The sequence below is a fragment of the Agelaius phoeniceus genome, chromosome 29 (assembly GCF_051311805.1).
Source record: "Agelaius phoeniceus isolate bAgePho1 chromosome 29, bAgePho1.hap1, whole genome shotgun sequence".
NCBI classification, from domain to species: domain Eukaryota; kingdom Metazoa; phylum Chordata; class Aves; order Passeriformes; family Icteridae; genus Agelaius; species Agelaius phoeniceus.
In genome coordinates, this window is record NC_135293.1 from 4,675,087 (window position 1) to 4,698,616 (window position 23,530).

Here is a 23,530-nt window from a genome sequence, read left to right on the forward strand (position 1 = left end):
CGGGACCCCCGAGGGATCCGCGGCTGCCGGGGCTGCCCTGGCTGCGAGTGCCCGAGGAGAGGCCGGTTCGGGCCGGGAGGGTCCCGGTGTGGCCATGGGAGCGCTGGTCTGAGCTCTGCGGGGGACCCCCGGGTGCGGAGCCGAAACCCGCATCCCCCAGCTGGGGACGAGGAGGGATAAACCAGAGGTGATCCGGTTCCGTCCCACGGGAGCGCTCCTGGCAGGGTAATGGTTTCGTGTTTGTCTTGTTTATTCCCTCGGTGAAGCAAGTTTTGTAGGAGCAGGAAGGGAAGCGGCAGGGCTGGCTGGGAGGTCGTGGGTACTTCATGCACCCCACAAAGGCAGCACTGCTGGGAGCTCCTGGTACCAACGGCGTGGCTTTGTGCCCGAGCTGGAGCCACCCGCACCCACCATGGTCCTGCGCACATCCTCTCCCCTTGTTCTGTGTCAGAGTTGGACTGGCTGCAGCCACGTTGTCCACACACATTGGAATTGTGTGTGGTTTTTGTTTGTGCCTCATGGTTCTCATTTGGAGCACTGTGGTGGGTTTGGCCCTGTAAATGCTACACCGTGTGTGGCTGGAAGGGGCTGGTTCCTGGGGCTGGAGGTAACTGCATGTGATCCAGAGAGAAATTATTAAGATTAAATTTAAAATTAGGTTTCAGTGTGTCAGCTGTTTTCCCTGGGAAGGTGTTCTGGAATCACATCTTACTGCTGGAAAGAAAACCTTATCCTTATTTCCAGCCTAACCATGCTAATGTTCCCCTTACCCACGTATGTCAGAGCAGAGCGTCAGTGGGTTCTTTCTGCATCGCTTGCGTCATCTTCCTGAGAATTAAAAAACTAAACCAGGCTCAAAATGAAAACCAAAATGTGACTGACTGGGCCTGCACTAGGCGTGTGAGGTGTGGGTGTTCACGGGGGGGGCATCGATGGTGCTGTGGGGGCACATTTGGTACCGGTGCAGAGCGGATTGTTGGGGTCTGACGTGCTCGTGTGTCACTGGGAGTTTAGGGAGCCTCGTGGTGCAGCAGGGAGAGCTGGGAGCCAGTTCCTGTTGGCTTTGCAGTCTGGCTCTGGGCAGCTGTGGATGACTTAGGGCCCCAGGACATGGATTTTAGGAGCCCTGAGTTGCTCGAGGGTCTGGGGGCCTGGTGTGGTTGTGCACGTGCAGGAATCGGGCTCTCTTGGGATCCTTTGTGCTCCTTCCTGATCAGCTGCAGCACACAATGCCCGGGTGCTCAGGCCCTCACAGCTGTTTATTTCTGATTGCTGGCTGCAGCTCAGTGCCTCGGAGGGGCGAGGATGGCTCAGGAGACAAACCAGACGCAGGTGCCTCTGCTGTGTACCACGGGCTGCGGCTTCTACGGCAGCCCCCGGACCAACGGCATGTGCTCCGTGTGCTACAAGGAGTTCCTGCAGAGGCAGCAGAGCAGTGACCGGATAAGCCCTCCAGGTAGAGGATTTTTTCCTGGAAATCTGTCTTAAATGGGTGTCTGGATACAATCTGTGTTCAGCATGGTGCTGGTGCCTGGCCACCAGCAGATTTACCCCCTCCTAGAAAAATCATATTTCCTTTTCTATGGAGGCTCTAAATCAGGGACCCAAGCCCTCAAGCACTTCTGTTCCTTGTCAGGAGGGACACTTGCTTTCTTCCCAGTCCCACCAGTTTGTGAAGGCCCATCCCAGCCAGCACCTTCCAGTAAACTGTAGAATTTCACATGTGATAATGGTGATCCCAGCTTTCAGCTATTTCCTGCTCCCTGATTAGGTGCTGACTGCTGGGAACCATGACAAAGCCCCACAATGAAATTTTATTTGGCCTGTTTTTATAATATTCTTATCTTAACAGTATGATATCTAAAAGCCATGACTTACAAGGTTTGTTTCCTGCACTTGGGATGGGAGCAGGGGAAGGATGCTCTCTGAAACGTGAGCAGGGATCTCTTTTGCTGGGGGTTTGTGCAGATGCCACGTGTACAGAGTAAGAAATGCCTCTGAGAGTTCTTCCACAGTTTATTCCTGGGGGTCATGGAATTCATCATGGCTTCCCTTGAGTCACCCACACAAAATATGCTCAGGAACATGACTTTTCCTGACAAAAGCTCTTCCTAAGACCCCAGCTTAGATCCTCAGCTGACACAAACCCATATGTGCCTGCTGAAGCTTGTTCCTTTCAGCAGATGAGGATCTGGTTCTTACACCTTGGAGAAGTTACAAAGTGCCATTGGGTTCAAGATCCAGACAGTTCTGGTGTCCCACGCACAAATTTGGAGAGTGTAGGAACAGGGGTATGGGAGTGATCCCAACAGGGGTGTGCCCTCCCAGCTCCAGTAGGGAACAGGAGTGTAAGGCCTGCTGGAAGTGCTCGTTCTGCTTTCTCCTTGAGTGTCCAGCACCTGAGGAACTTGCTGATACTTCCCAGAGATTTGACCAAGCCTGCTCTTGTCTCACAGCACCCAGTGGTCCCAGCAGCAGCCCCATGGCTCCCGAGGCCATCGCGGGACAGCACGCAGAGGGAGACTCCACACCTGAGGATGCAAAAGCCAGGTAGGGGCAGAGTCTGGAGGGGAGGGGATCTAAACCCTGCTTAAATCCAGCTCTGGGACACAAGGGACAGGCTGTCATCCTTTATATGTCTGTGAACAGGCTGGGTCAGACTTTGTGTTATGACTCTGGTTTATTTGGAAGATTGAAATGTCCCTCAATCTGCTGCTGCTGCTGTCTGATGAGTAGAGTGAGGTATCAGAGGGTTGGTAGTAAATTAAGTGACATCTTGGTTCTCCTGCAGCCAGTGTACCTTGTCTGTCCCTGGCTCTGTTCAACTGTTCAATTTCTGCTCAGTCCCAAGTATTGGGATTTTTGGGGTTTTCCTGCACAGGGCCAAGAGTTGGACTTGGACGGATCACGAGGACCATCAGCTCAGAATGTGGTGTGATTCTAAGTGAAAGCACCTGCTGATGACCCAGTCTGGAAGCTGTGACAGCAGGATTAGAGACCTTGGGACTGTTTGATGGGGAGGAGGACAGAGCTGCACTGAGCTCTACCATCACATTACAGCCCTGACTCATAACTGTGTTTTCCTGCCCCTGGACTTGTTTGGATAGGCTCTTGCCTTGTCTTTGAGATATAATTGGGTGCAAAAGGAAGCTGAGATCATCATAGATTCATTCCATTTATGTCTATAAAGAACTTTGATCCCCGATCTCAAGGGGAATTGACCTGTTGTGCTCCTGACCTACTTTTGAATATAAGGAAATAAACTTTATGGGCTGAAGGTCTCTCCCACATAGCTGTCTATCAAATGAAAATACTTGTGTTTTCTCTTTTTGTTTGTCTGCTGCACATGCTCCCAGCGCTCAGACTCCTGTGACCCATCAGATGACGGCCATGAGCATATCCAGAGAGGAAACCAGCAACGAGACAGAGGAATTCAGCAAGACAGATGAAGCCTCATCGGCTTCTTCCTCATCAGGTAGGGTGGTTGGTTTGTCCTTTGCACAGATCAGAGTGACACTGAGGCTCAGGAGTCCATTGGAGCAGCAGGGACAGCTGCTGACCCCGGGGTGTGTCCCCTCCCGGCAGTAAAGACACACCTGAGAGCTGAGGAGGAGCCTTGTTTTGGTGACAGGGAGGAGAGCAAATGCTGTGCTCGAGGGCAGGCTGATAGAGATTGCTCTGTGGGCTGAGGGCTGAGTGGCTGCCAGCCCTGGAGTGGCTGGCAGGAGGATAATCTTCCATGACGCCTCTCCCAGCGAATGGCAGCGAGCCCGGAGCGTCCCACAGCCTGACGCGGCTGCTGCTGCCGGCACTCCCCTGCCAGCTCCCGAGGGGGAGGAAGGGAGGCAGATCCATCCGAGCCTTGGAGAGAGGTGACTCCTTTGTGACACTGCCTGGGGGTAGTGGAGGCCTGTTGTTGTCACCCCCTGTGATGGGGGAGCGTGTCCCTCGGGGGGTGTTACACAGGGAGTGCCCTGACGTGATGGAGGAGCAGCAGAGTCATTGCCCAGTGTGTGGCACATCCTCCAGCTGATGCCATAAGCAGGTGATCTGCATGCAGACACCCTCCTTTGCTCAGCTGACAGCTTGCTTGCATTGAAAGCTAAAAAAACCCAGGAGCTGTTGGTTGCTAAAAAGCCAGGCTCTAGTCACCACACATGGCTGGGCATTGTGGGTAGGTAATCTCTGCTTGCCTGCAAGCCCAGGAGGCAATTTACAACAGGCAGGTGAGAGGCTGTTAAAAAGAGGCTTGGGAGAGCCTGCCCCTTTCATCTGCCTGGGTAATTTTTAGGAGGCTGTTTAGGGTAAGCCCCACAAAGCTGTCTCTGTTTTGTCTCCTCAGAGCAGCCTGCACCACAGGTGCTCCAAGGAGCAGTTGGAGCTCCTCCCTCCTGTTGACTTCTCTAACCTGCTTAGGTACTGGAGGAAATCCTGCTAAGCATCAATGACCTTTAACAATCTGGCTTTGAGAGCTCAGTTTTCCCTTTGGTAGATTAGAGGCAGTGATGGATATCTGTGTAAAGCATTCTAAGACCTACATTTGGGGAACACTTACATAAGAGTCAGCAAAAATAATTAGTAGTACTTACAAGGGGTTAATTTTTTTTCTCCCTGCAAAGATTAACTGTGGGCTCAGCTGACAGCTGTGTTGCTGTACAGCAGCTGAGCTGTAGTGACTATCCAGTCACTGTCCAGTGGCCACTTCAGCTTTGGATTTAAGGCATTTGAAACAGAGAGGAAGCTGTGAGGTGGAGATCTCAGTGGAACAAGGCAAATCTCCCAGTTTGTGGTATGTCAGCCAGGGCAGAGTGCACACAGAGAGTCATCAGAGCCTCAAGCAGCTCCTGTGGTAAAATGAACATTTGGTTTATCAAGAAGGGCAGCAAAACTCTTGCCTCTGTTTCAGGTACCCTGCTTGAGATATCCCAGAACACGGCTGAGGGCAAGACGGCTTCGGAAAAACCGAAACCGAAGAAGAATCGCTGCTTCACCTGCCGGAAGAAGATTGGGCTGACTGGTAAGTGCCTGGCTCTGGGAAAGCTTCCCTGTGCCCTAAGCAGCCCAGAGTGAGGGCCCTGTGAGCACAGTGCTGTGGTGCTGCTGGGTTTGGAGGGTCAGAGGCTGGAGGTTCCCCCAAATCCATCCTGGAGCCGTGGTGCTGCAGGAGAGGAGGGAGGGGAGCTCCGACCTGCAACAGCACTGGCTGAGGCAGCAGCCTGGGGAACATCCCACTCACTGCCAGGGTCCTGGCAGCCCTTGGGAGCAGGATTGGATGCAGCAGCACCTCTTGGTTGTTCCTGCTTCTTGGCAGAAGCTGCTGTAGAGGAAGGCAGAGCTCGCTGTGGATCAGAATCTGCTCCCGGTCAGGTCTGTGGTAAAGCTTTCGTAACAGTGACATGAACTGAGCTAGACCCAAATGGAAAATCTCTCTCCAAGACTCATCCCATTTGTTAATGCTGCCTGATTTCCACTGTTAGCTTCCTGAGAGCAGGATGGCTCTCAGCATGCAGGCTGTAAAGCTGGAGGGAGAAGTGCTGGGATGGTGTCAGGGCACTGCTATCAATGGGAAAACAGCTTCTGGAAAGTGAAGCAATTAATTTGGCTGTGGTTTGTTAATAAAAACATCATTCCCCTAAATTATCTCTGGCATTTAATGCTTCTCTGGAAGAAAGTTAACTCTGGAGCTGTGCAGGTCATGTTGTTCTGGCAGAGCACTTGCTCCTGTAGCCTGCTTGGGGCATCCAGCAGCCAGGGACTGACTTATAAGAGGCTTTGGCCAAGTCTAGACTGAGAATTTGAACCTGAGTTTGCCTGGAAATCCCCGGGCACTGTCCTAGAATAGAGGTAGGTTTATAAACCTGGATCTGGGCTGGGTGCTCTGTGCCCAGCCTTCAGCTTGCAGAGAGGATTGTTTTCCTGGATGAGGGTTTCCTTTAAACTATGAGAAATTCTCTTCTTTAGGATTCAACTTAGAACTCCTGTGAATTCAGGGCATTAGGATAAAATGAGTTTTCTCTACCAGGAGTAAACTGGCACTTTGGAGCAAGGTGTTTGTGGGCTTTACAGCCTGTAGTTGGAAAAACATGAAGGGACAGAGCAGGATTCCCTGCTGTCCTGCAGCACATCCCCTGCTTGCTCCCTGCCTTGCTTTCCCAGTGTGCTGTGTTAATGGTAGCACTCTGAGCATTGTTCCTGAGTGAAGTGACTAAAGTAAGAATTTTGAAGCCTTAATAGCTCAAACATAAGGAGGTGATCCTAAGGTGGTGACAGCTCTGCTGCTTGCTGCTGGTCAGCCCAGCTGCTGCTGTGTGACCCTGGGGAGCTGGACTGGCTCGGAGGGCTCAGCTCCAGCTCGGGCTGCCTGGGGAGCCTGGTCTGGATCAGCAATCTGGCACTCTGCAGTGCCTGGCACGTCCCTTGTCCCCAGGGAATGTGGACAGCAGCTGCTCTGGGAGCCTTTCCCACCATGTGACAGCTGGGGCTGCCCAAAGCACACAGAGCTCCTGAGCCAGAGCAAAGCCAAGAGCCACCCATGGTCTTCCCCAAATGAAGAGTCCCTTTGGCCTGTGCAGGCCCCCCTCCCTTGGCCCTCTCTCTCTGCATTGGTGGCATTTCCTGGCCTGGCAGGAAGGAGCCAGGCCCTGCTGCCTTCCTGCCCAGCTGGATGGGGTCTGATGTGGCTTTGTCCCTGCTCTTCCTCCCCTCAGGCTTCGACTGCCGCTGCGGGAACCTGTTCTGTGCCATTCACCGGTACTCTGACATGCACGCCTGCCCCTACGACTACAAGGCAGAAGCTGCCGAGAAGATCCGCAAGGAAAACCCCATCGTTATCGCCGAGAAGATCCAGAAGTTGTGAAGGGGTCCGAGCAGCTCGAACTGCAGCCAGGCTGCCTGGTGCTCCTCCCCTTCCTCCCAGCCTTCCTCCTCCTCCTCCTCCCAGCCCCTGCGGCGGTGCGAGGGTGGCTCCGGCAGCGCACACAAACCGGCACCTGGACACGGGGCCTCCTCGCGCCTCTGGCAGTCAGTTGGTGTTCTCCTCTCCCTCCCTGCCTGTCCGACAGCCACAGCTCAGCTGATGTGTTCTCAACCAGCTTCCCAAAGGAAAAGGGACCGTCCTGCCCCGCTGCTCTGGCTCTAAGGCCTCGCACTCGCCTCTTGCCGGGCACGGCACGATGGGAGCAGCCGGGCTCTGCTGGGCTCAGCCGGGCTCAGCCTTTCCCTTCCCGGCAGCTCCGAGTCCTGCAAACCACCCAGGGCTTGTGGCAGCAGTCCCTGAGCAGCCTGGGCTCTGTTCCCTCTGCCTGTAGCCCCGGGAGCTGGGGGATCCTGGCAGCCCAGCTGCCATCTGCTCCCTGGGAGGTGTTTGCTGCCCCATGCAGAGAAGTTGATTCTGTAGTTCCAGCACCCCAGACCCCTCTCCCCACCCTCTGTTGCCGCTGTTGGAGAAGCACCAAGGGGGCTGAGCAGTGATGCTGGCACAGGGAAGATATTTTGTGGTTTGAAGTGATGTGGGCAGGGCAGGACCTTCCAGAAGGTTCTGCTCGCTGTCGTGTGCCTCTCTCCACAGGGAGGGAGCCAGGGACACCCCTGCTCCAGCCTCCTGCTCCAGCACCCCTGGATAACCCCGGCTGCTTTCCCAGCAAGGTGTGTGTCCCTCAGTGCTGCCTGTGCCTGCTCTCCTCTCTCCCCTCTTTCCTCTCCCCTTTCTCCTCTCCCTTCTCTCTCTCTCCCTGCCTTCTGCCTTACACGAGTCGCTCTCATCAGGGTTGTGCACAAAGCTCAGGTCCCACACCTCTGCTTCTGGACTTGTCCCTGCATCCAGGTGATAGTGGGGTCCCCTCCTCCCATGTGGGCCATGCTGGTATTGGGGAGAGCTTGGGGAGCCCACCCAGCTGCCCTCCTCTGCCTCCTCCCTCTCTGTGGGCTGAGAGGCAGGGCCAGGTCCCCAGGAGATGCTCTGCAAGCCAGACAGAGGGAACTGGGGCACAGGGAAAGTCACAAGGAGGATCCCAGGGTGCCCAGAAGTCCAGGTGGGGGCTCAGAAACACCCATGGAGAGACCCAGGGAGCAGGGAGAGGTGCTTGGAGGGCTCTGGGCTCAGTGAGAGAATTCCCTGAGGTGCTGGAAGGCCCAGGGAGGGCCCTGGGGTGCAAGGGAAGGCAGAAGGAGAACTTTGGGGTACAGTGAACATGCTCAGAGGCCTCAAGCACCCCAAAAGCCACTTGGAAGGCTCTGGGGGTGCAGACACTCACTCACACAGGAAGGGAGGTGTAGGAAAAACCAAATGCCACTCAGTACCACCTCCAGAAGGAGCACCTGGAGGGCTCTGTTGGGAGGACCTGGGGCTCAGGGATGCAGCACAAGGCAGGCAGAGGCTCCTGGGGCACAGCCACAGCCTCTTCCATGCCCAGGGGATTCTTGGGAATACCAGGAGCAGGGCTGTGGCCATGGGGCTCTGGTTCTCAAGCAGAGAAGCCCGGCTGTGTCCCGGGGGATGAGCAGCAGCCTCTGTCCCACTCTGCTGGCCATCCCACGCTTTGGAAGCTTTCCCTTGGTGTCAGCAGAGCTGCAGGGCCCAGCTGGGGGAGATCACAGCAGCTCCTTCCTTCCAAGGGCTGTTTTCCTGCCCGGCTTGTGGCAGTTCTGCCCAGGTGCTGGTGGGGGAGATCCCTCTGAGTGTTTGGTTTCTGCAGTCTGCTCCAGCCAAAGCAGTGTGTGCTCTGTGCCAGCTGCCAGCAGCATCTGAATCTCCCAAACTGCTGCAAACCCCCCCTCCAGCACTGAGAGGAGTGAGGCTGCCTCTCACCAGCCTTTTCCTCAGGTTTTTCCTTCTGGATAACATTGACATCATGTCTGGAGCACGCAAGTGGCTGCACCCCTGCACACACCTGGGGAGCTGGAGCTGGTGCGTGGCCAGGCTGGGTTTGCCACAGAGCTTTTGGCTGAGGATGATCCCTCACCCTCGGGGGATGCAGGAATTGCAGCCACCAGCCCCAGGAAGTGCAGCAGCTCCCACGGATCCCTTGGGAAAGCCCACAGCCACCTGCTTCTCCAGCACCGCCCCTTTCCCTGTTCTCCCTCCCTGTCCATGAGTGTAAATACAACACAGTCTAGTTTGCTTGGATGCTGTGGGTGCTCTGTTTCAGGCAGGAATGTCTGTGGGGCTTGGCTTGGCTCTTTTGGGGTGGCTCTGGGGCTCTGTGCCTCAGTTTCCCTGTGGATGATCACTGACAGTATCTGGAGCGGGCTGGGGATCAGAGCACCCCACACCTGCACCCTCAGATCTCAAATCCACCAGGGGCTGGGCTGGATGATCCCCAGAGGTCACTTCAACCCTGACAAATCTGGGTGAGCAGGAAGCCCTGGCTGGGTTTGAGGGGCTCTGAGGTTCTCCTGGGTTTGCTCTTGTCTGCTGTCACCCCCTTGGGGGAGGAAAGGGAGTTTGGGACACCAGAGCCTCCCCCTCCATATCCTTGTGGGGCGTTTGGGCAGTGGCACCAGGACTGACTTCAGCTTGGTGACGTCTCTGCAGGGAGAGACGGGAAATGTGGGAGGATGGACTGGATGAAGGGAGGGCCTGGTGAGTACAGGAGAGCCCATCTGTGCCCAGCGCTGTCCCCAGGGCTCGGTGCTTCCTCCAGGCCCGTGCAGTTCGTGTAGCAGCGCCCTGCCCGAGGGGCAGACCGGATCCTGATCGGGTTTCACTGTGATTCAGAGCAGGGGGAGTGACTGATTCACCTACAGGCCCTGCTGCCATCCAGAGGGACCCTGAGGGGCTGGGTGAGAGCTGGGTGGGGGCAAACCTGGGGGGGTCAACAAGGGCAAGTGTAGAGTCCTTGTAGACCCTGGGGAGGAACAACCGCAGGGGCAGCATGGGCTGGGGGTGACCCGCTGGAGAGCAGCTCTGCAGAGAAGGACCTGGGGCTGCTGGGGGATGGCACAGAGTGTCCTGGGGCCAGGGGGGACACGGGGACCCTGCCCCTCTGCCTGGGGAGGCACAGCTGGGGTGCTGTGTCCACTTCTGGGACAAGAAGGACAAGGAGCTACTAGGGAGGGTCCAGTGGAGGCCCCAAAGGTGATTTGGGGTCTGGAGCTTCTCTCTGATGAGGAGAGACCATGGGAGCTGGGCTTGCTTAATCCAGAGAAGAGTGAGAGTGTTGGATGCTTGTTTTTTTTTTCAAAGACTATAAAATAAGACAGCTTAAAGTCACAAAAGCTCCGAAGTTGCATTCGAGAATATAACAATATGGAGAACAGCCAGGTTTACATCGATACAAACCAAACCCAGCTCCAGAGCCGCGACAAGCAGCCCGTTCATCCCAGCTGCCTTTGGGATATCGCAGTGCTCGGTCAGAGCATCCAAGTGCCCGCTGAACTCCTCCACTCGCTCCTTGCGGGTTTTCGACGCTTTCTTCAGGATCTGCTCCATTTGCTGCTTCTCCTGCATCTTCTCCGAGGCCACCTGCGCCGGGGTGTGCTTGTCCAGCCCGCGCTTCTCCTCCTCCTCCTCCTCCTCCCTGCTCCTTGCTGCCCGTGATCTGGGCTTTGTCTTTCGCCTCCTTCTCCCGCTTGCCGGTCCCCAGGGCCCTCGCTGCCCTTCAGCCGCAGGGGACCGCGCTCCATGATTTTTTTTTCAAATTTCTAAATTTTTGTCAAATTTTCTACAGTCCCAAACCCATAGAAATCAATGTTTAATGTTCATTGGTCCCGAGTTGCGCAGTTCTTGGTATTTGGTTTCCTATCGGATACGGATTTCCTCGCCTCTGATGTTAATTAGGTCTTCACTCCTGATTTGCATTTCCTTACCAGCCTTTTCCAGGTGTCTCCAGCTGTGCCAGGGGGCAGGCCTGGAGTAACGTTCGCTGATGTTTCGCCAATGGCCCTTGATGGCCTTTATCTCTCGTGTATCTTTCGTGCTGCTCAGGGCCTGCTGAGATGCCGATCTCATTGTTGCAGGTGGAACAATGCTTTGGAGGAAAACTTCCGTTCCCTTCCCCCGGGGCAAAGGCGAACAAACGTGACTAAAGTTAGGAAATAAAAATTTTAAACTTGGTATATTGTCCAACAAGAGGCGATCTCACCAATACACCTAAATATCTCCAACGTGAGTGCCAGACTCCTTCCAGTGATGCAATGGCCATAAACTAAACGAAACCACAAGTTCCACCTCAACGTGAGGAAGAGCTTATTTACACTGAGGGTGGCAGAGCACTGAGCAGCTGCTCAGGGAGGCGGTGGAGTCTCCCTCTCCGGAGACCTTCCAAGCCCACCTGCTCCAGGTGACCAAGGCCGGCCTGGACGATCTCCAGGTGCTTTTTAGGATCCATTTGAGATTCTGGGATCCAGGGCACGAGGAGAGGCGGCCGCGCTGTTCCCATGGCAACGGGCGCGCGACGATGGCGTCACTTCCGGCCGGGGCGGGGCCAGCGCCGCCCCCGCCTGGGAGGCCGCAACGGCCGCGGGGCCTCGGGCAGCGGCGAGCGGGGCCGGGAGGATGAGCAGGTACCGGGCGGGCACGGCCACACGGGCTGGGGACCGGCACACGGGCCGGGGGCGGCCTGCGGGGAGCGGGGCCCGGCGGCGGGGCCGTCACGGTGTGTTGGTGGGGGTCCCCAGCGCGGTCAGAGGGAGGGGAGGCCCCGGCACGCGGGGGAGGCCGCGCTGGTCGGTGAGGGGGGGACGCAGTGGTCAGTGTGGGGCACGCACTGGGGGGTGGGGGAGACTGGTCAGTGAGGGGGGGATACGGTGCTCAGTGAGGGAGGGAGATAGTGGTCAGTGAGGGGGAGATACGGTCAGTGAGGGGGAGACACGGTGGTCAGTGGTTTGGGGGGGCACATTGCTCAGTGAGGAGGGGACGCAGGTCAGTGGTTTGGGGGGGACACAGTGGTCAGTGTCGGTTTGGGGGGGGGTCAGTGGGGGTGTGGAACCCCTCCCAGCGGGCAGTGGGAAGCCGGGCAGGGTGTGTGAGCCTCCCCAGCAGGCGGGAGAGGCTCCGGTGGGCGGCGTGTCCCGCAGCCGGCGGTGGGGGCAGGACCAGTGGGGGCTCACGGGGACCCCTCAATAGTCGGAGGAGGGGGGTCTCGAGGTGGTCACTGGGGGGGTCGGGTCCAGTGGGGCTGTGGGGGGCACGCACTCAGTGATCGGGGACGGGTCCCACAGCTCAGTGTGTGTTTGGAGGGTCCTCAGCGATCAGAGAGGGGATTGGGGCCCACAGCAGTCGGGGGGGCCCACACGGGTCAGTGTCGGGGGCGTCTCCATGCTTGTCTGCAACGTGGGGGGGCCACAATGGACAGCGAGGGAGAACTCACTGCTCAGGGGTGGGGGGAAGGGTCAGTGCTGGGGGGAGGCCAGCAGCGGGCAATGGAGGGAAACGTGTGGGGTGGGGGTCCCAGAGCCCGGTCAGGGTGTGCAGGGTGAGGGTCCCAGAGCCCGGTCAGGGTGTGCGGGGTGGGGGTCCCAGAGCCCGGTCAGGGTGTGCGGGGTGGGGGTCCCAGAGCCCGGTCAGGGTGTGCAGGGTGAGGGTCCCAGAACCCGGTCAGGGTGTGCGGGGTGGGGGTCCCAGAGCCCGGTCAGGGTGTGCGGGATGGGGGTCCCAGAATCTGGTCAGGATGTGTGGGGTGAGGGTCCTGTTTCTGCCGGGGGGAGGGAGCCCCACCAGTCAGTGGTGGGGGCCCCACAGAGGTCAGGACAGCCGGGATCCCCCCCTCGCTGGGTGTGGGCTCGGTGTGTGTGCGGTGGGTCGGGGCAGGGGCCGGGCAGGGCTGGCCTCCCACGGCGGGGTGTCCCCAGCTGGTGCCTGGCTTTGTCCCAGCGTGTGCGAGACACACGACACGAGTGTGACACGCGCTGTGAGTGGCCCGTAGTTCCACCTCCCCGCGTGGGTGTGCGGCCACCGGACAGCCCGTTCTGCCCCGGGAGTGCCAACCCTGGCAGGGACACGGCTGCCACGTGCCAGGTGTCACACCGGCCTGGCCCTGCTGTGGATGGTCACCGGCCCGAGGGGGCTCCCACCGGGGCACGGGGCATCCCTTCCCTCCCAGTATTTTGGCTTATTTCAGTGCCAGATCCCAGCCTCAGTGCCATATCTCTCTTCCACCCTTTCCTCCCCTTTCCCAGGCCTTAGGAAGCAGATGGAGCGAATTCCTCGGGGTGTGGGCTGGTTTGACATTCCTCAGCTCAAGCCTGTGCCCAAACTTGCAGAAAATAGTTGCCTTTTTTTTTTTTTTTTTTTTTTTTTTTTTTTTTTCTTCCCTCTTCCCCCCTTCCTCTCCCCTTTCCCCTTTTCTCCTCGGGAGCTCGGCTCTCCCGAACGCCTGGGTGGCCCCGGGGGAGCCGTGTCCTTTGTCCCATCAGCCGTGTGGCTGCTGTGGGGGTGGCGTGTGTGGGATCTGCGCTTGTCCTCGCCCCCTCCGCGGGGGCTGCCGAATGTGGCAGGAGCTCGGATTTCGGGGGGGCTTGCAGGGATGCTCGGGGGAGCGGGGGGGACACTGGGGGGAGCACGTTTGGTCACGGAGGGGACAGACAGAGCCCTCAGAGCCCCCGCCCTGCCCGCAGGCCCCCGCAGCCGCCGGACGGACAGATGGACACGGCAGCCCCGGCCCGCGCTGCTCGGCCGGCGCCAGCCGTGCCCAGGGCCAGCTGAGGACGGGGCGTCTCCGGGCCCGGCGTCGTTGCCGGCCTCTGTCGGATTCGGATCCTCCCTCGCTCCGGGCGCGGCCGCCTCCCCTCCCGCCTCGCCGCCGTCATGAACGGGCTGTCGATCAGCCAACTCTGCTGCCTCTTCTGCTGCCCGCCCTGCCCCAGCCGCATCGCGGCCAAGCTGGCCTTCCTGCCCCCGGAGCCCACCTACGCCATGGTGCCCGAGCCCGAGCCCGTGGGCAGCACGGGCTCCCTGCGCGGCGCCGCGGGCCGCTGGAAGCTGCACCTGAAGGAGAGGGCGGATTTCCAGTACTCCCAGCGGGAGCTGGACAACATCGAGGTGTTCGTCACCAAGAGCAGCCGGGGCAACCGCGTCGGCTGCATGTACGTCCGCTGCGTGCCCGGCGCCAGGTGAGTCACCGCGGGTGTGCCAGCTGGGGCTCTGCTGGGCTGCCCTGGGGCTGCCCTGGGGGCTCCTGTCCCCTCTTCCCCCTCGCTGGAGGAGCTGGCCCTGCCTGGCCCTGCCCCGGGGTTTTGGAGGAGCTGGCCCTGCCCCGGGGTTTTGGAGGCTCTGGCCCTGCCTGGCCCTGCCCCGGGGTTTTGGAGGCTCCAGTGGGACGGGCGAGCTGCGCTCCCAGGACCGGTCTGGCCGCCCTGGGAGTGGGGTTAAAGCAGGAGCAGAGGCAAAGCCGAGGCTGCAGGGGTGTGGGGATTCCCCAGGCTGTCTCACAGGCCCCTGGTGTCATGGCACTGATGCAATGCTCCAGGGGTTTGCACAGAGGGGGCACCAGGGTGGCTGCACCAGCTGCTTCTCCCTGTGCCCAGCCCTGTGGTGACCATGGGATGGCAACTGCCCCTGCCAGCCAGGAGAGCCTGGCTTAGTCAAATTCACATCTTTTGATTCCTCAAGGAAAAGAGGGATGGGAGTGAAAGCCAGGAGGGGTTTGGTCACTGCTATGGGTCTGTGAGATGGAGACCTCCTCCTACTGCCAGGAGGAAACTTGGCAGCTGCTCCCCAAGCAGTGGCACAGTTTTGGGGTTCAGGTGCAGAGGGAGGCCACATCACCCCAGCTGACCCCTTTCATATGTTCTCCCAGGAACAACAGGTTCTCAAATACCAGCATCCCAGGCATCAGGAGGGGAAAACCTGGGCTGGGGGGAACCAGGCCTGCCAAACCATGGGGTATCAGGTGCTGCTGGCTGTCTGACCTCCCCCAGCTCATCCTGTCACCAACTTCCAGCTGGGGCTCCCTGGGCATCCAGGCCAGGATTGGAGGCTCAGCCTGGCCACAGACCCCTTGGACCAGCTGCAGGGGCTCAGCAGGGAGTGGGTCCTGCTCCCTCCCTCTGGCAGAAGGGAGCCAAGCTCTCATCAATCTGCTATTAGTGTTAATTTTTATGATTAACATTGTTTTTCCCCTTATGGTGGAAATTTCTTGTGCCTTGTCACTCCCACAATTCACTTCTCTCTCAGCATCTGGTGTCTTGCCAGGCTCAGGAGAGAAAAAACCCGCTGTCAGAATTCTTACTTGAAATCCCCATTGGGCAAACGTCCCCAAATCCTGAGCTTTTTACCAAAAATAGACTCAAAAACTTCAACAGAATCATCATCCTGCCTTCAAGCTGCCTGTTCCTGCTGGGAGTGAGCCCCTGGCTCTGTCAGGGAAGGGTCTGGGGGTGTCACAAGCAGCTCCCTTGGTGGCTAGAGGGGTGTTGGCCCTTTGTGTGCTGGGCTTTGCTTGCTGCCCTTGGGGGATCTCCATGCTGGAGCTCCAGCAGAGCCCAGGATTAACGTTCCATACCCACATGCCAGGTACACGGTGCTCTTCTCCCACGGCAATGCCGTGGACCTGGGGCAGATGAGCAGCTTCTACATCGGGCTGGGCACCCGCATCAACTGCAACATCTTCTCCTACGACTACTCTGGCTACGGCGTGAGCACGGGCAGGCCCTCGGAGCGCAACCTCTACTCCGACATCGACGCCGCGTGGCAGGCGCTGCGCACACGGTGAGCATGGAAAAGCCTGCAGGAGAACCCTGTGCTCAGCAGCCTGCAAAACAGGAAACCTCCCAGGAGGGGAACCCTGGGCTGCTGGAGACAGGAAGGGGTGGTTGGAAAACTGTAGAGGGAGCAGCTGGAGGATCCAAGGGGCAGGCATGCTGCAGAGCATGACCTTGGCACAAACTCTGCTTCCTGTGTCACTGTGCCAGGCTCAGCTCTGATTCCCCTGCCAGCCTTGGGGTGCAGCTCCATGCCAGGCTCAGCTCTGGTTCTCCTGCCAGCCTTGGGGTGCAGCCCTGTGCCAGGCTCAGCTCTGGTTCCCCTGCCAGCCTTGGGGTGCAGCTCCATGCCAGGCTGAGCTCTGGTTCCCCTGCCAGCCTTGGGGTGCAGCCCTGTGCCAGGCTGAACTCTGGTTCCCCTGCCAGGCTTGGGGTGCAGCCCCGTGCCAGGCTGAGCTCTGGTTCCCCTGCCAGCCTTGGGGTGCAGCCCTGTGCCAGGCTCACCTCCTCTTGCTCAGGCCTGGCTCATGGTGTGACCCAGAGCTGGGGCTGCCCCACATGGCTACAGTCCAGGGTCTGTACACCCTATAACCCTGACCTGGTGAGGGAAAGCCTTGACATCCCCCAGAACTCAGCTGGCAGCTCAGCCCTGGCTGCTCCCTGGTCCTTTGGGAGCTCAGGGAGCTGCTCTGGGCCCAGCCATGAGGATCTGGTGAGGATCAGGGGGACAAACCCCAGACTCCAGCTCAGCCCTGGCTGCTCCCTGGTCCTTTGGGAGCTCAGGGAGCTGCTCTGGGCCAAGCCATGAGGAGCTGGGCAAGATCAGGGGACAGACCCCAGACCCTACCAGGAGCCTTGTGGGTGCAGTGACCAGCACAGAGTAAGCCCTGAGCTGTCTCTCCTGGCAATGTGCCTGCCCACTGAGCTGCCCTGTCCCATCCAGGTACGGGATCAGCCCGGAGAACATCATTTTGTACGGACAGAGCATCGGCACCGTGCCCACGGTTGACCTGGCCTCCCGCTACGAGTGCGCGGCCATCGTGCTGCACTCCCCGCTCACCTCCGGCATGCGCGTCGCCTTCCCCGACACCAAGAAGACCTACTGGTTTGATGCCTTCCCCAAGTGAGTGCCCTGGGCAGGGGGCACAGGGGGTTTGGAGGGGCAGTGCCCAGAGCAGCTCTGGTCACAGCCAGGGGACATGTGACATGTGGGCCATTCTTTGTGACAGGTTTAAATATCCCCTTTTGGCATCTTCTTGCTCTGTGTTTGGGGCCCTCTGGGAGTTGTAGCCGTGCCTGGGGTCACTGTGCCCCCCCTCCTGAGTTGTAGCCCTGCCTGAGGTCACTGTGCCCACTCCCCTGTGCCATCACCTCCTGGTCACCCCGTCCCAGTGACTTTGCCCACCAGCTTTGGGGCTGTGCCGCTGGCCCCCATCAGGTGTCACAAGCCCTGGGTGTCCCTGGGACCCCTCTGTCCCCCAAGAGTAATTCCTTGGGGATTTTCCTGCTCTTCAGATAGCAGGAGGGTGCTGAGAGGCTGAGCTCTTCCTTTGCCTCTCCCTTGCAGCCAGGCCAGTGGGGCCCAGGGGGCAGTCCCTGAGCCGGAAGCTGTGGCTGGGAGCCACCAGCCCACGCTCTGCATCCTGATGGCCTCACATGGCCTTTGGGATGGGCTGGGACCTGTGTTTCCCTTCCTCAGAGCCCAGCAGGGAAGGGCTGTCCTGCAGCAGTTCCCATCAGCCCTGCTGAGGTCCCACGGGGATGCTGTCACTGCTGTCTGCTCCTTGTCTGTCACACTGGGGCAGATCTTTTCCTTGGCAGAAGCTCTGTGTCCCTCCCTGTCCCTGTGCTCTGCCATGATCAAAGAGCATTTCCTGGTCCCTGTCCCAGGGGATGTTTTGGGGGCAGGAGGAGTGGAAATGTCTCATTCCCTGTGCTTACCTCCTCTCTCCCCCATCCACCCTTTTGACAGCATCGAGAAGATCTCCAAAATCACCTCTCCTGTCCTCATCATCCACGGTACAGAGGACGAAGTCATCGACTTCTCGCACGGCCTGGCGCTGTTTGAGCGCTGCCCCAAGGCCGTGGAGCCGCTGTGGGTGGACGGGGCCGGGCACAATGACATTGAACTCTACAGCCAGTACCTCGAGCGCCTTCGGAAATTCATCTCCCAGGAGCTGGCCAGCCAACGCAACTAGCCAGGGCAACAGGCAGGGGGGTTCTGCTTGTTTCTCCAGTTCTCCCAGTAGCTCTCCCTAGTCCCTGCTGCTGGAGCTGTAATGAGTTTGCTCAGCCTCGGCTCCAGGCTCAGGAGAGGGCGGGAGGCCCTGGAATGGACAGTGTTTGCTCTTGGCCATGAGCACAGCTCTCCTCCCTGCTGGTGCCAGCCTGGCGCTGCTGGCACCACCGGCCAGAGATGGCAGCTCCCTCCTTGCCCCTCCCCAGAGACATGAGCCCACCCTCTGTGGGTGGATCCTTGGCTTCAGACACGTCCCCATCCCCTCTCCCGAACCGGCGACATCCCGAGTCCCTCCCGGCCGCTCTGCTGCTCTGACCATAGCAATAAGGCGAGTTGGAGAGGGGCTGGGGGCCGGCCCCTGGCGGTGTCCCCGTGCCTGGGACACAGGAGGTGGCAGTTCCTGCTCTCCATGGAGCTTTCCCGGGCCCAGCGCTGGCGGTGCCCGGTGTTCACCCCCGGCTGGGGCAGAGCCGTGTCCCCACGGGGACGATGGGGATGCATGGAGGAGGTGCCCCCCTCCCCACACCTCCTCCAGTCTGGTGCTGCTCGGCCTTCCCAGAGCACTCCTGATGCTCAGGTCACCCCTGGAAAACCTCCTCGGGGCGAGGGAAGCAGGCAGCAAATAAAGAGCAGAGGTTTAACGTTTCACCTGTGTGTGCCCTTTCCCTGCCTACCCCTGGGGGCTCCAGAGCCGGCCCCTCAACCTTCCCTCTGTTCAGCACCTTCCCTAGATGGCCCTTGGCCAGATCCCCAGTGCTTGTCACCTTGTCACCCTCCTCTGGGGACTGGGTGACCCCAAGGTGCCAACAGGAGCAGGGAAGATGCCCTCGGCCCCTGGGACCAAAGGTCTGTGTCCAGTGGGACCTGGGGACAGCAGGAGCCCATTCCCCTGTCCTGTGTCATTAGGGGATCCAGGGGATCACAGGTGGAGGGTGGCCTCAGCCCTCAGGAGCTGTAAGGGGCTGGCTGTGCCACAGGGGAAGGGGGACGTCCCCATGGCCTGCTCTGTACCAGGCCAGCACAGCAAGGGTGGACACAGGCTGGTCCTGGGGTCCATGGGATGATCCTGGAGAGAGCAAACCCTATTTCTGACCTGCTCCATGCCCAGTTCTGACCAGAGCTGTGTGGGGACCTCAGTGATTCTGGGGGTGCACAGGCCATGGGAGCAGGTGCAGGGGTGTCCCACAGAGTCCTCCCACCAGCACGCAGGAAATTTGCCCCAGGGAAGGGCAGAGGCTCAGGTTGGTGATTTTTGGGACAGTGCCTGCTCTTCCACCTCAGGAAGAGCTGCTTGTCTGTGTGTTTTCCTGCCCCTGGGACATCCCTGGCCCCAGCCCAAACAGCAAAACACTGCTCTGCCCTTCCCTTCCCCTCCTGTCGCTGTCCTCCCGGTGTCCTGTCCCCGACGGAGGCCCTGGGGCCCGCCAGGCTCATGTGAGGAGGGATTTAATCTCCTTAGGGGCTCAGGGCCCAGGCGGGGGGGCTGCTGCACCCCCCTCTCTGAGCACTCCAATGCCCTCCCATTGTTGGGGGCTGGGGGGGCAAGGTGGGGGGCACGGGGCCCCCTGCTCCCAACACATCCCTCTTTGCTCCCAAGGAGCAGAGCAGGAGGGATGAGCCTCCCCCAGTGCTGGGGCTGTGCAGGAGCTGGAAGAGGAGTGGGTGGCTCTGGAGGGGGCCTCACTCATTTCCAGGGGGATTTTGGGCTCCAGGAGCTGGGATGTCATAAATGAGCTGGGATGTCTGGCTTCTCCCTGCACAATCCCCCAGTCCTTCATTCCTTCCCCGTCCCTCTGCCAGCAGTGGCCAGGTGGTTTAGGAGCCTTGGCCTCACACGTGTGTGGGAAGCCAAAGCCTCCCAGCCCAGCTCCTTCTGGCCCCACTGTCCCAGGGCTCCCTAATCCTGGCACAGAGACGTTCTGTGTGCACCCAGGGTATTTTTATCCTCTTACTGCTGCTGTTTCCTGTTGAGCTGTGGATGCTTCAGGCCAGCTCTGCCTTGCCAGCAGGATGGCTCAGAGCTCCTTGGGTTTGGGGGAATGTTGAGGTGGCTTGAGGTTGTTTTTCCTGTGTCTGAGTTTAAAACAGGCAAAAGGTCAGGGAAGTTCAGCCTGATCCCCAAAGTCTAGAGGCAGGTCGGGAGTATGGGAGTCCATGGAGATGGACATTGCTGGGTGCCACCTCCATGGTGGGGAGCCCTGACTGGGATCAGGGCTCAGGGCTTTGGGTCTGGATGTGGCCCAGGACGGAGGCTCCATCCCCACTCAGCAGCTGGAGCAGGGAGGGACAGAGGAGCACTCACCCCACGAGAGCTGCAGGGGCCTCAGAGGGCATGGGCTGGGGGTCCTGGGCACAGGAACCCCCACCTGGGGCCAGACTGGGCCATGAACCACTGGGACAGCACTTCTGTCCCTTTGGGATGGCACTTCTGTCCCTGTGGGATCACACTTCTGTCCCTCTGGGATCACACTTCTTTCCCTCTGGGATCACATTTCTGTCCCCTCCTCTGGTGCTGCAGTTTGGGGTGAAGGAAGGGCACTGGGTGGGGGACAGGGCTGGACAGTTTTGTCCCTGGATGGGGACTCTGCAGTGTCCTTTCCTGGAGGGGACAGGCAGAGCCAAGGCCTTGAGTGTCCCCAGAGTCCCTCCTGCAGCCAGAGCAGAGCAGGGTCAGGGCAGGTGTCCCTCTGGCCGGTTTGGAGCCCCCAGCCAGGGGGGCAGAGGGGCCCAGGCTGGGCATGGGGGATGTTTGGTCCAGCCAAGAGGGGTTTAAGTCTCATTTGGGGCATAAATGAGGCTTTTGATGGCCGGGCCCTGCGTGCCACAGTCATGAGACCTCGTTCAGAGGCCGAGCTCAGTCATGGGATCCAGGAAACTGAATTAAAGCAACTTAAGGAGCTTTTTTCCGAGCTCTGCTCTGGTTTTCCACGTGCTTGTCATATGAACAAAGACGCTATAAAAGGGCAGAGGGGAAGGATCCCATCGGAGGTCGGGCTGGGAGAAGGGGCAGCGTTGGGGTGGATGCCAGGGTGAGGAGAGCACACGGTGCTGGCTGAGCCAGAGGGAAGGAGACAGAAAGGACAAGGAGAGGGGAGAATGTGTTGGCTGTTGAGTGAGGTGGAGGCCTTGCAGACAGCAGGGACAGTGGGGACAGAGCTGGGGGAGCAGAGCTGGGGGAGCAGAGCTGGGGGAGCAGAGCTGTGTCCCCCTCCCCGAGCAGCGCAGAGCCCGACGAGCCCGAGGCTGCACCGCGACACCGGCGGCACCTCCCTGGTGAGACACGGGCAGGGGGGCAGGGGGGCACCCATGGCCCTGGGGACACCACAGCCCTGGGGACACCACAGCCCTGGGGACATCACAGCCCTGGGGACACCCCGATAGGGCACCCATGGCCCTGGGGACATCACAGCCCTGGGGACACCCTGAGAGGGCACCCACAGCCCTGGGGACATCACAGCCCTGGGGACACCCCGATAGGGCACCCACAGCCCTGGGGATACCCACAGCCCTGGGGACATCACAGGCCTGGGGACATCACAGGCCTGGGGACATCATAGCCCTGGGGACACTCTCAGAGGACACCCAGAGCCCCGGGGACATCACAGCCTTGGGGACTTCCAGAACCCTGAGAGGGGACTTCCACAGCCCTGCGAACACCCTGAGAGGGCACCCACAGCCACACAGGGACATCACAACCCTGGGGACATCACAAACCTGGGAACACCCTGAGAGGACTCCCAGAACCCTGGGGACATCACAACCCTTGGGACATCACACCCTAAGAGGGCACCCACAACCTTGAGGGGGCACCCAGAACTCACGAGTGGCACCCAGAATCCAGGGGGGGCACCTGGCCCTGCCCTGCTGGCTGGGGCTGGGACAGGGGTGGCAGGTGGTGGCTCCTGAGGGTCCCTGAGCTGGGCTGGGACCCTGGGCCTGGGTGGGAATCCATGGGACGGCCCCACCCTGTTCTGCCTGTGCACATCTGTGTGCACTCACACACATGTGCACGCACAGGTGTGCATACAGGGACCTCTGCACGTGTGTGCACACACACACAGGAATGTGCACAGACACACAGGGACCTGCACAGACACAGAGGAGGGTGCACAGACACACAGGGACCTGCACACACACACAGGAGTGTGCACAGACACACAGGGACCTGCACAGACACAGAGGAGTGTGCACAGACACACAGGGACCTGCACAGACACAGATGTGCACACACACACTCACACGCACACACAGAGGTACACAACACACAGATGTGTACTCACACACATGTGCATGCACAGGTGTGCATACAGGGACCTCTGCACGCGTGTGCACACACACAGGAGTGTGCAGAGACACACAGGGACCTGCACAGACACAGATGTGCACTCACACACAGATTTGCACTCACTCACACTCACACTCACAGAGATGTGCACACACCCCCTCTGCCCCTCTCCTCACCCTGGGGTACCACAGCAGTCCCTGCACCCCCAGCCCCACTGCACCTCCTCCTGCACCTCCCAAACCACCCCAGGGAGCTCAGCCATGCCAGGGCTGTGCCAGGGACACCCAGGGCTGCTTTCACCTCCTGGAGAAGTGTGGCAGCCCAAGAATCTCCAGCTTCCTCTGACCCCCAGCTCCCCTGGCTCCATGGGAACCCCAGGATGCCATAGGATCCCTCAGCTCCCTGGGATCACCCCGGATCCCCCAGCTGCTCGGGATTTCCCACCTCCCTGGGATCCCCCAGCTCCCCAGAATCCCCCAGCTCCCCACATCCCCCAGCCCTTTGGGATCCCCCAGCTCCCTGGGATCTCCCAGCTCCCCAGAATCCCCCAGCTCCCTGGGATCCCCCAGCCCTTTGGGATCCCCCAGCTCCCCAGAGTCCCCCAGCTCCCCAGATTCCCCTGCTCCTTGAGATCCCCCAGCTCCCTGGCATCTCCCAGCTCTCCAGAATCCCCCAGCTCCCCAGATCCCCCAGCCTTTGGGATCCCCCAGCCCTTTGGGATCCCCCAGCTCCCCAGAATCCCCAGCTCCCCGTGCTGTCCCCTCACGTCTCTCCTTTGTCCGCAGGAGCTCTCGCAGGAGTGCGGGGCCGGGCCCGCTGCCCCCTGTGAGCTTCCCTTTGTCATCCTATGCCTGAGCGTTCCTGGAGGCTGGGACGGCCAAGGGAGGCCCACGGGCCGCCACAGCCCCGCGGTGACAGCGCCAGGACAGCACGGCTGGGACACCCTGCGGGACGGAAATGTCCCTTGGGGGGCAGAGCATCCCCGTGGGGGCTGGGAGCAGCCCCTTCGTGGCAAAGAATCCTTGTAGGGGCCAGAGCATCCCTCTAGGAACATCCTGGGGGGTGAAAATCCTATAGAGGGACCAGAACGACCTGGAGGAGGGGCTGGGATGCAACCCCTTGGTGTGCCAGGAGCAGCTGTGGGGAGCTGGAGCATCCCCTGGGGAAGGGAAAGGATCCTTTTGGGGTGGCAGAAGAATGTGGGGAGCTGGAAACACCTGTGGAGAGCTGGAGCATCCCTTTGGGGTGGCAGAAGAATGTGGGGAGCTGGAAACATCTGTAGGGACCTGGAGCATCTCCTGGGGAAGGGAAAGGATCCTTTTGGTGTGCCAGAAGAACTCTGGGGAGCTGGAGAACCCCTTTGGGGT

The 23,530-nt window shown here is 59.6% G+C and overlaps 2 protein-coding genes and 1 pseudogene across 4 annotated transcripts; 2 read left to right on the forward strand and 1 right to left on the reverse strand.

Moving 5' to 3' along the window:
* Window positions 1-85: 85 nt before the first annotated feature.
* LOC129131374 (AN1-type zinc finger protein 5-like) lies at window positions 86-9,124 on the forward strand. The gene is made up of 6 exons (XM_054650353.2): window positions 86-225; window positions 1,283-1,456; window positions 2,457-2,550; window positions 3,357-3,475; window positions 4,907-5,017; window positions 6,708-9,124. The coding sequence occupies exons 2-6, from the start codon at window positions 1,306-1,308 to the stop codon at window positions 6,854-6,856; spliced, it is 624 nt and encodes a 207-aa protein (XP_054506328.2). The 5' UTR covers window positions 86-225; window positions 1,283-1,305; the 3' UTR covers window positions 6,857-9,124.
* Window positions 9,125-9,833: 709 nt separating this feature from the next.
* On the reverse strand, window positions 9,834-11,378 carry LOC129131401 (protein FAM32A pseudogene; annotated as a pseudogene). Its single transcript, XR_013185584.1, has 2 exons — window positions 11,271-11,378; window positions 9,834-11,021 (listed from the first exon to the last, which is right to left on the reverse strand). The product of XR_013185584.1 is annotated as a protein FAM32A pseudogene (transcript).
* Window positions 11,353-18,526, forward strand: ABHD17A (abhydrolase domain containing 17A, depalmitoylase). 2 transcript variants are annotated; one of them, XM_054650343.2, is made up of 5 exons: window positions 11,353-11,502; window positions 13,555-14,049; window positions 15,452-15,646; window positions 16,583-16,762; window positions 17,612-18,526. In XM_054650343.2, exons 2-5 carry the CDS (start codon window positions 13,745-13,747, stop codon window positions 17,835-17,837), a joined length of 906 nt encoding a protein of 301 aa, XP_054506318.1. In that variant the 5' UTR covers window positions 11,353-11,502; window positions 13,555-13,744; the 3' UTR covers window positions 17,838-18,526. The 2 variants fall into 2 exon arrangements, with proteins under 2 accessions (XP_054506318.1, XP_077047718.1); XM_077191603.1 differs by lacking the exon at window positions 11,353-11,502 and adding an exon at window positions 11,575-11,594.
* Window positions 18,527-23,530: the final 5,004 nt, after the last annotated feature.

Coding starts and splice junctions, on each gene's coding strand:
- ABHD17A (XM_054650343.2), top strand. CDS start 13,745: ATGAACGGGCTGTCGATCAGCCAACTCTGCTGCCTCTTCTGCTGCCCG. Junction 14,050..15,451: donor CGCTGCGTGCCCGGCGCCAG/GTGAGTCACCGC, acceptor CCCACATGCCAG/GTACACGGTGCTCTTCTCCC. Junction 15,647..16,582: donor TGGCAGGCGCTGCGCACACG/GTGAGCATGGAA, acceptor TGTCCCATCCAG/GTACGGGATCAGCCCGGAGA.
- LOC129131374 (XM_054650353.2), top strand. CDS start 1,306: ATGGCTCAGGAGACAAACCAGACGCAGGTGCCTCTGCTGTGTACCACG. Junction 1,457..2,456: donor TGACCGGATAAGCCCTCCAG/GTAGAGGATTTT, acceptor CTTGTCTCACAG/CACCCAGTGGTCCCAGCAGC. Junction 3,476..4,906: donor ATCGGCTTCTTCCTCATCAG/GTAGGGTGGTTG, acceptor CCTCTGTTTCAG/GTACCCTGCTTGAGATATCC.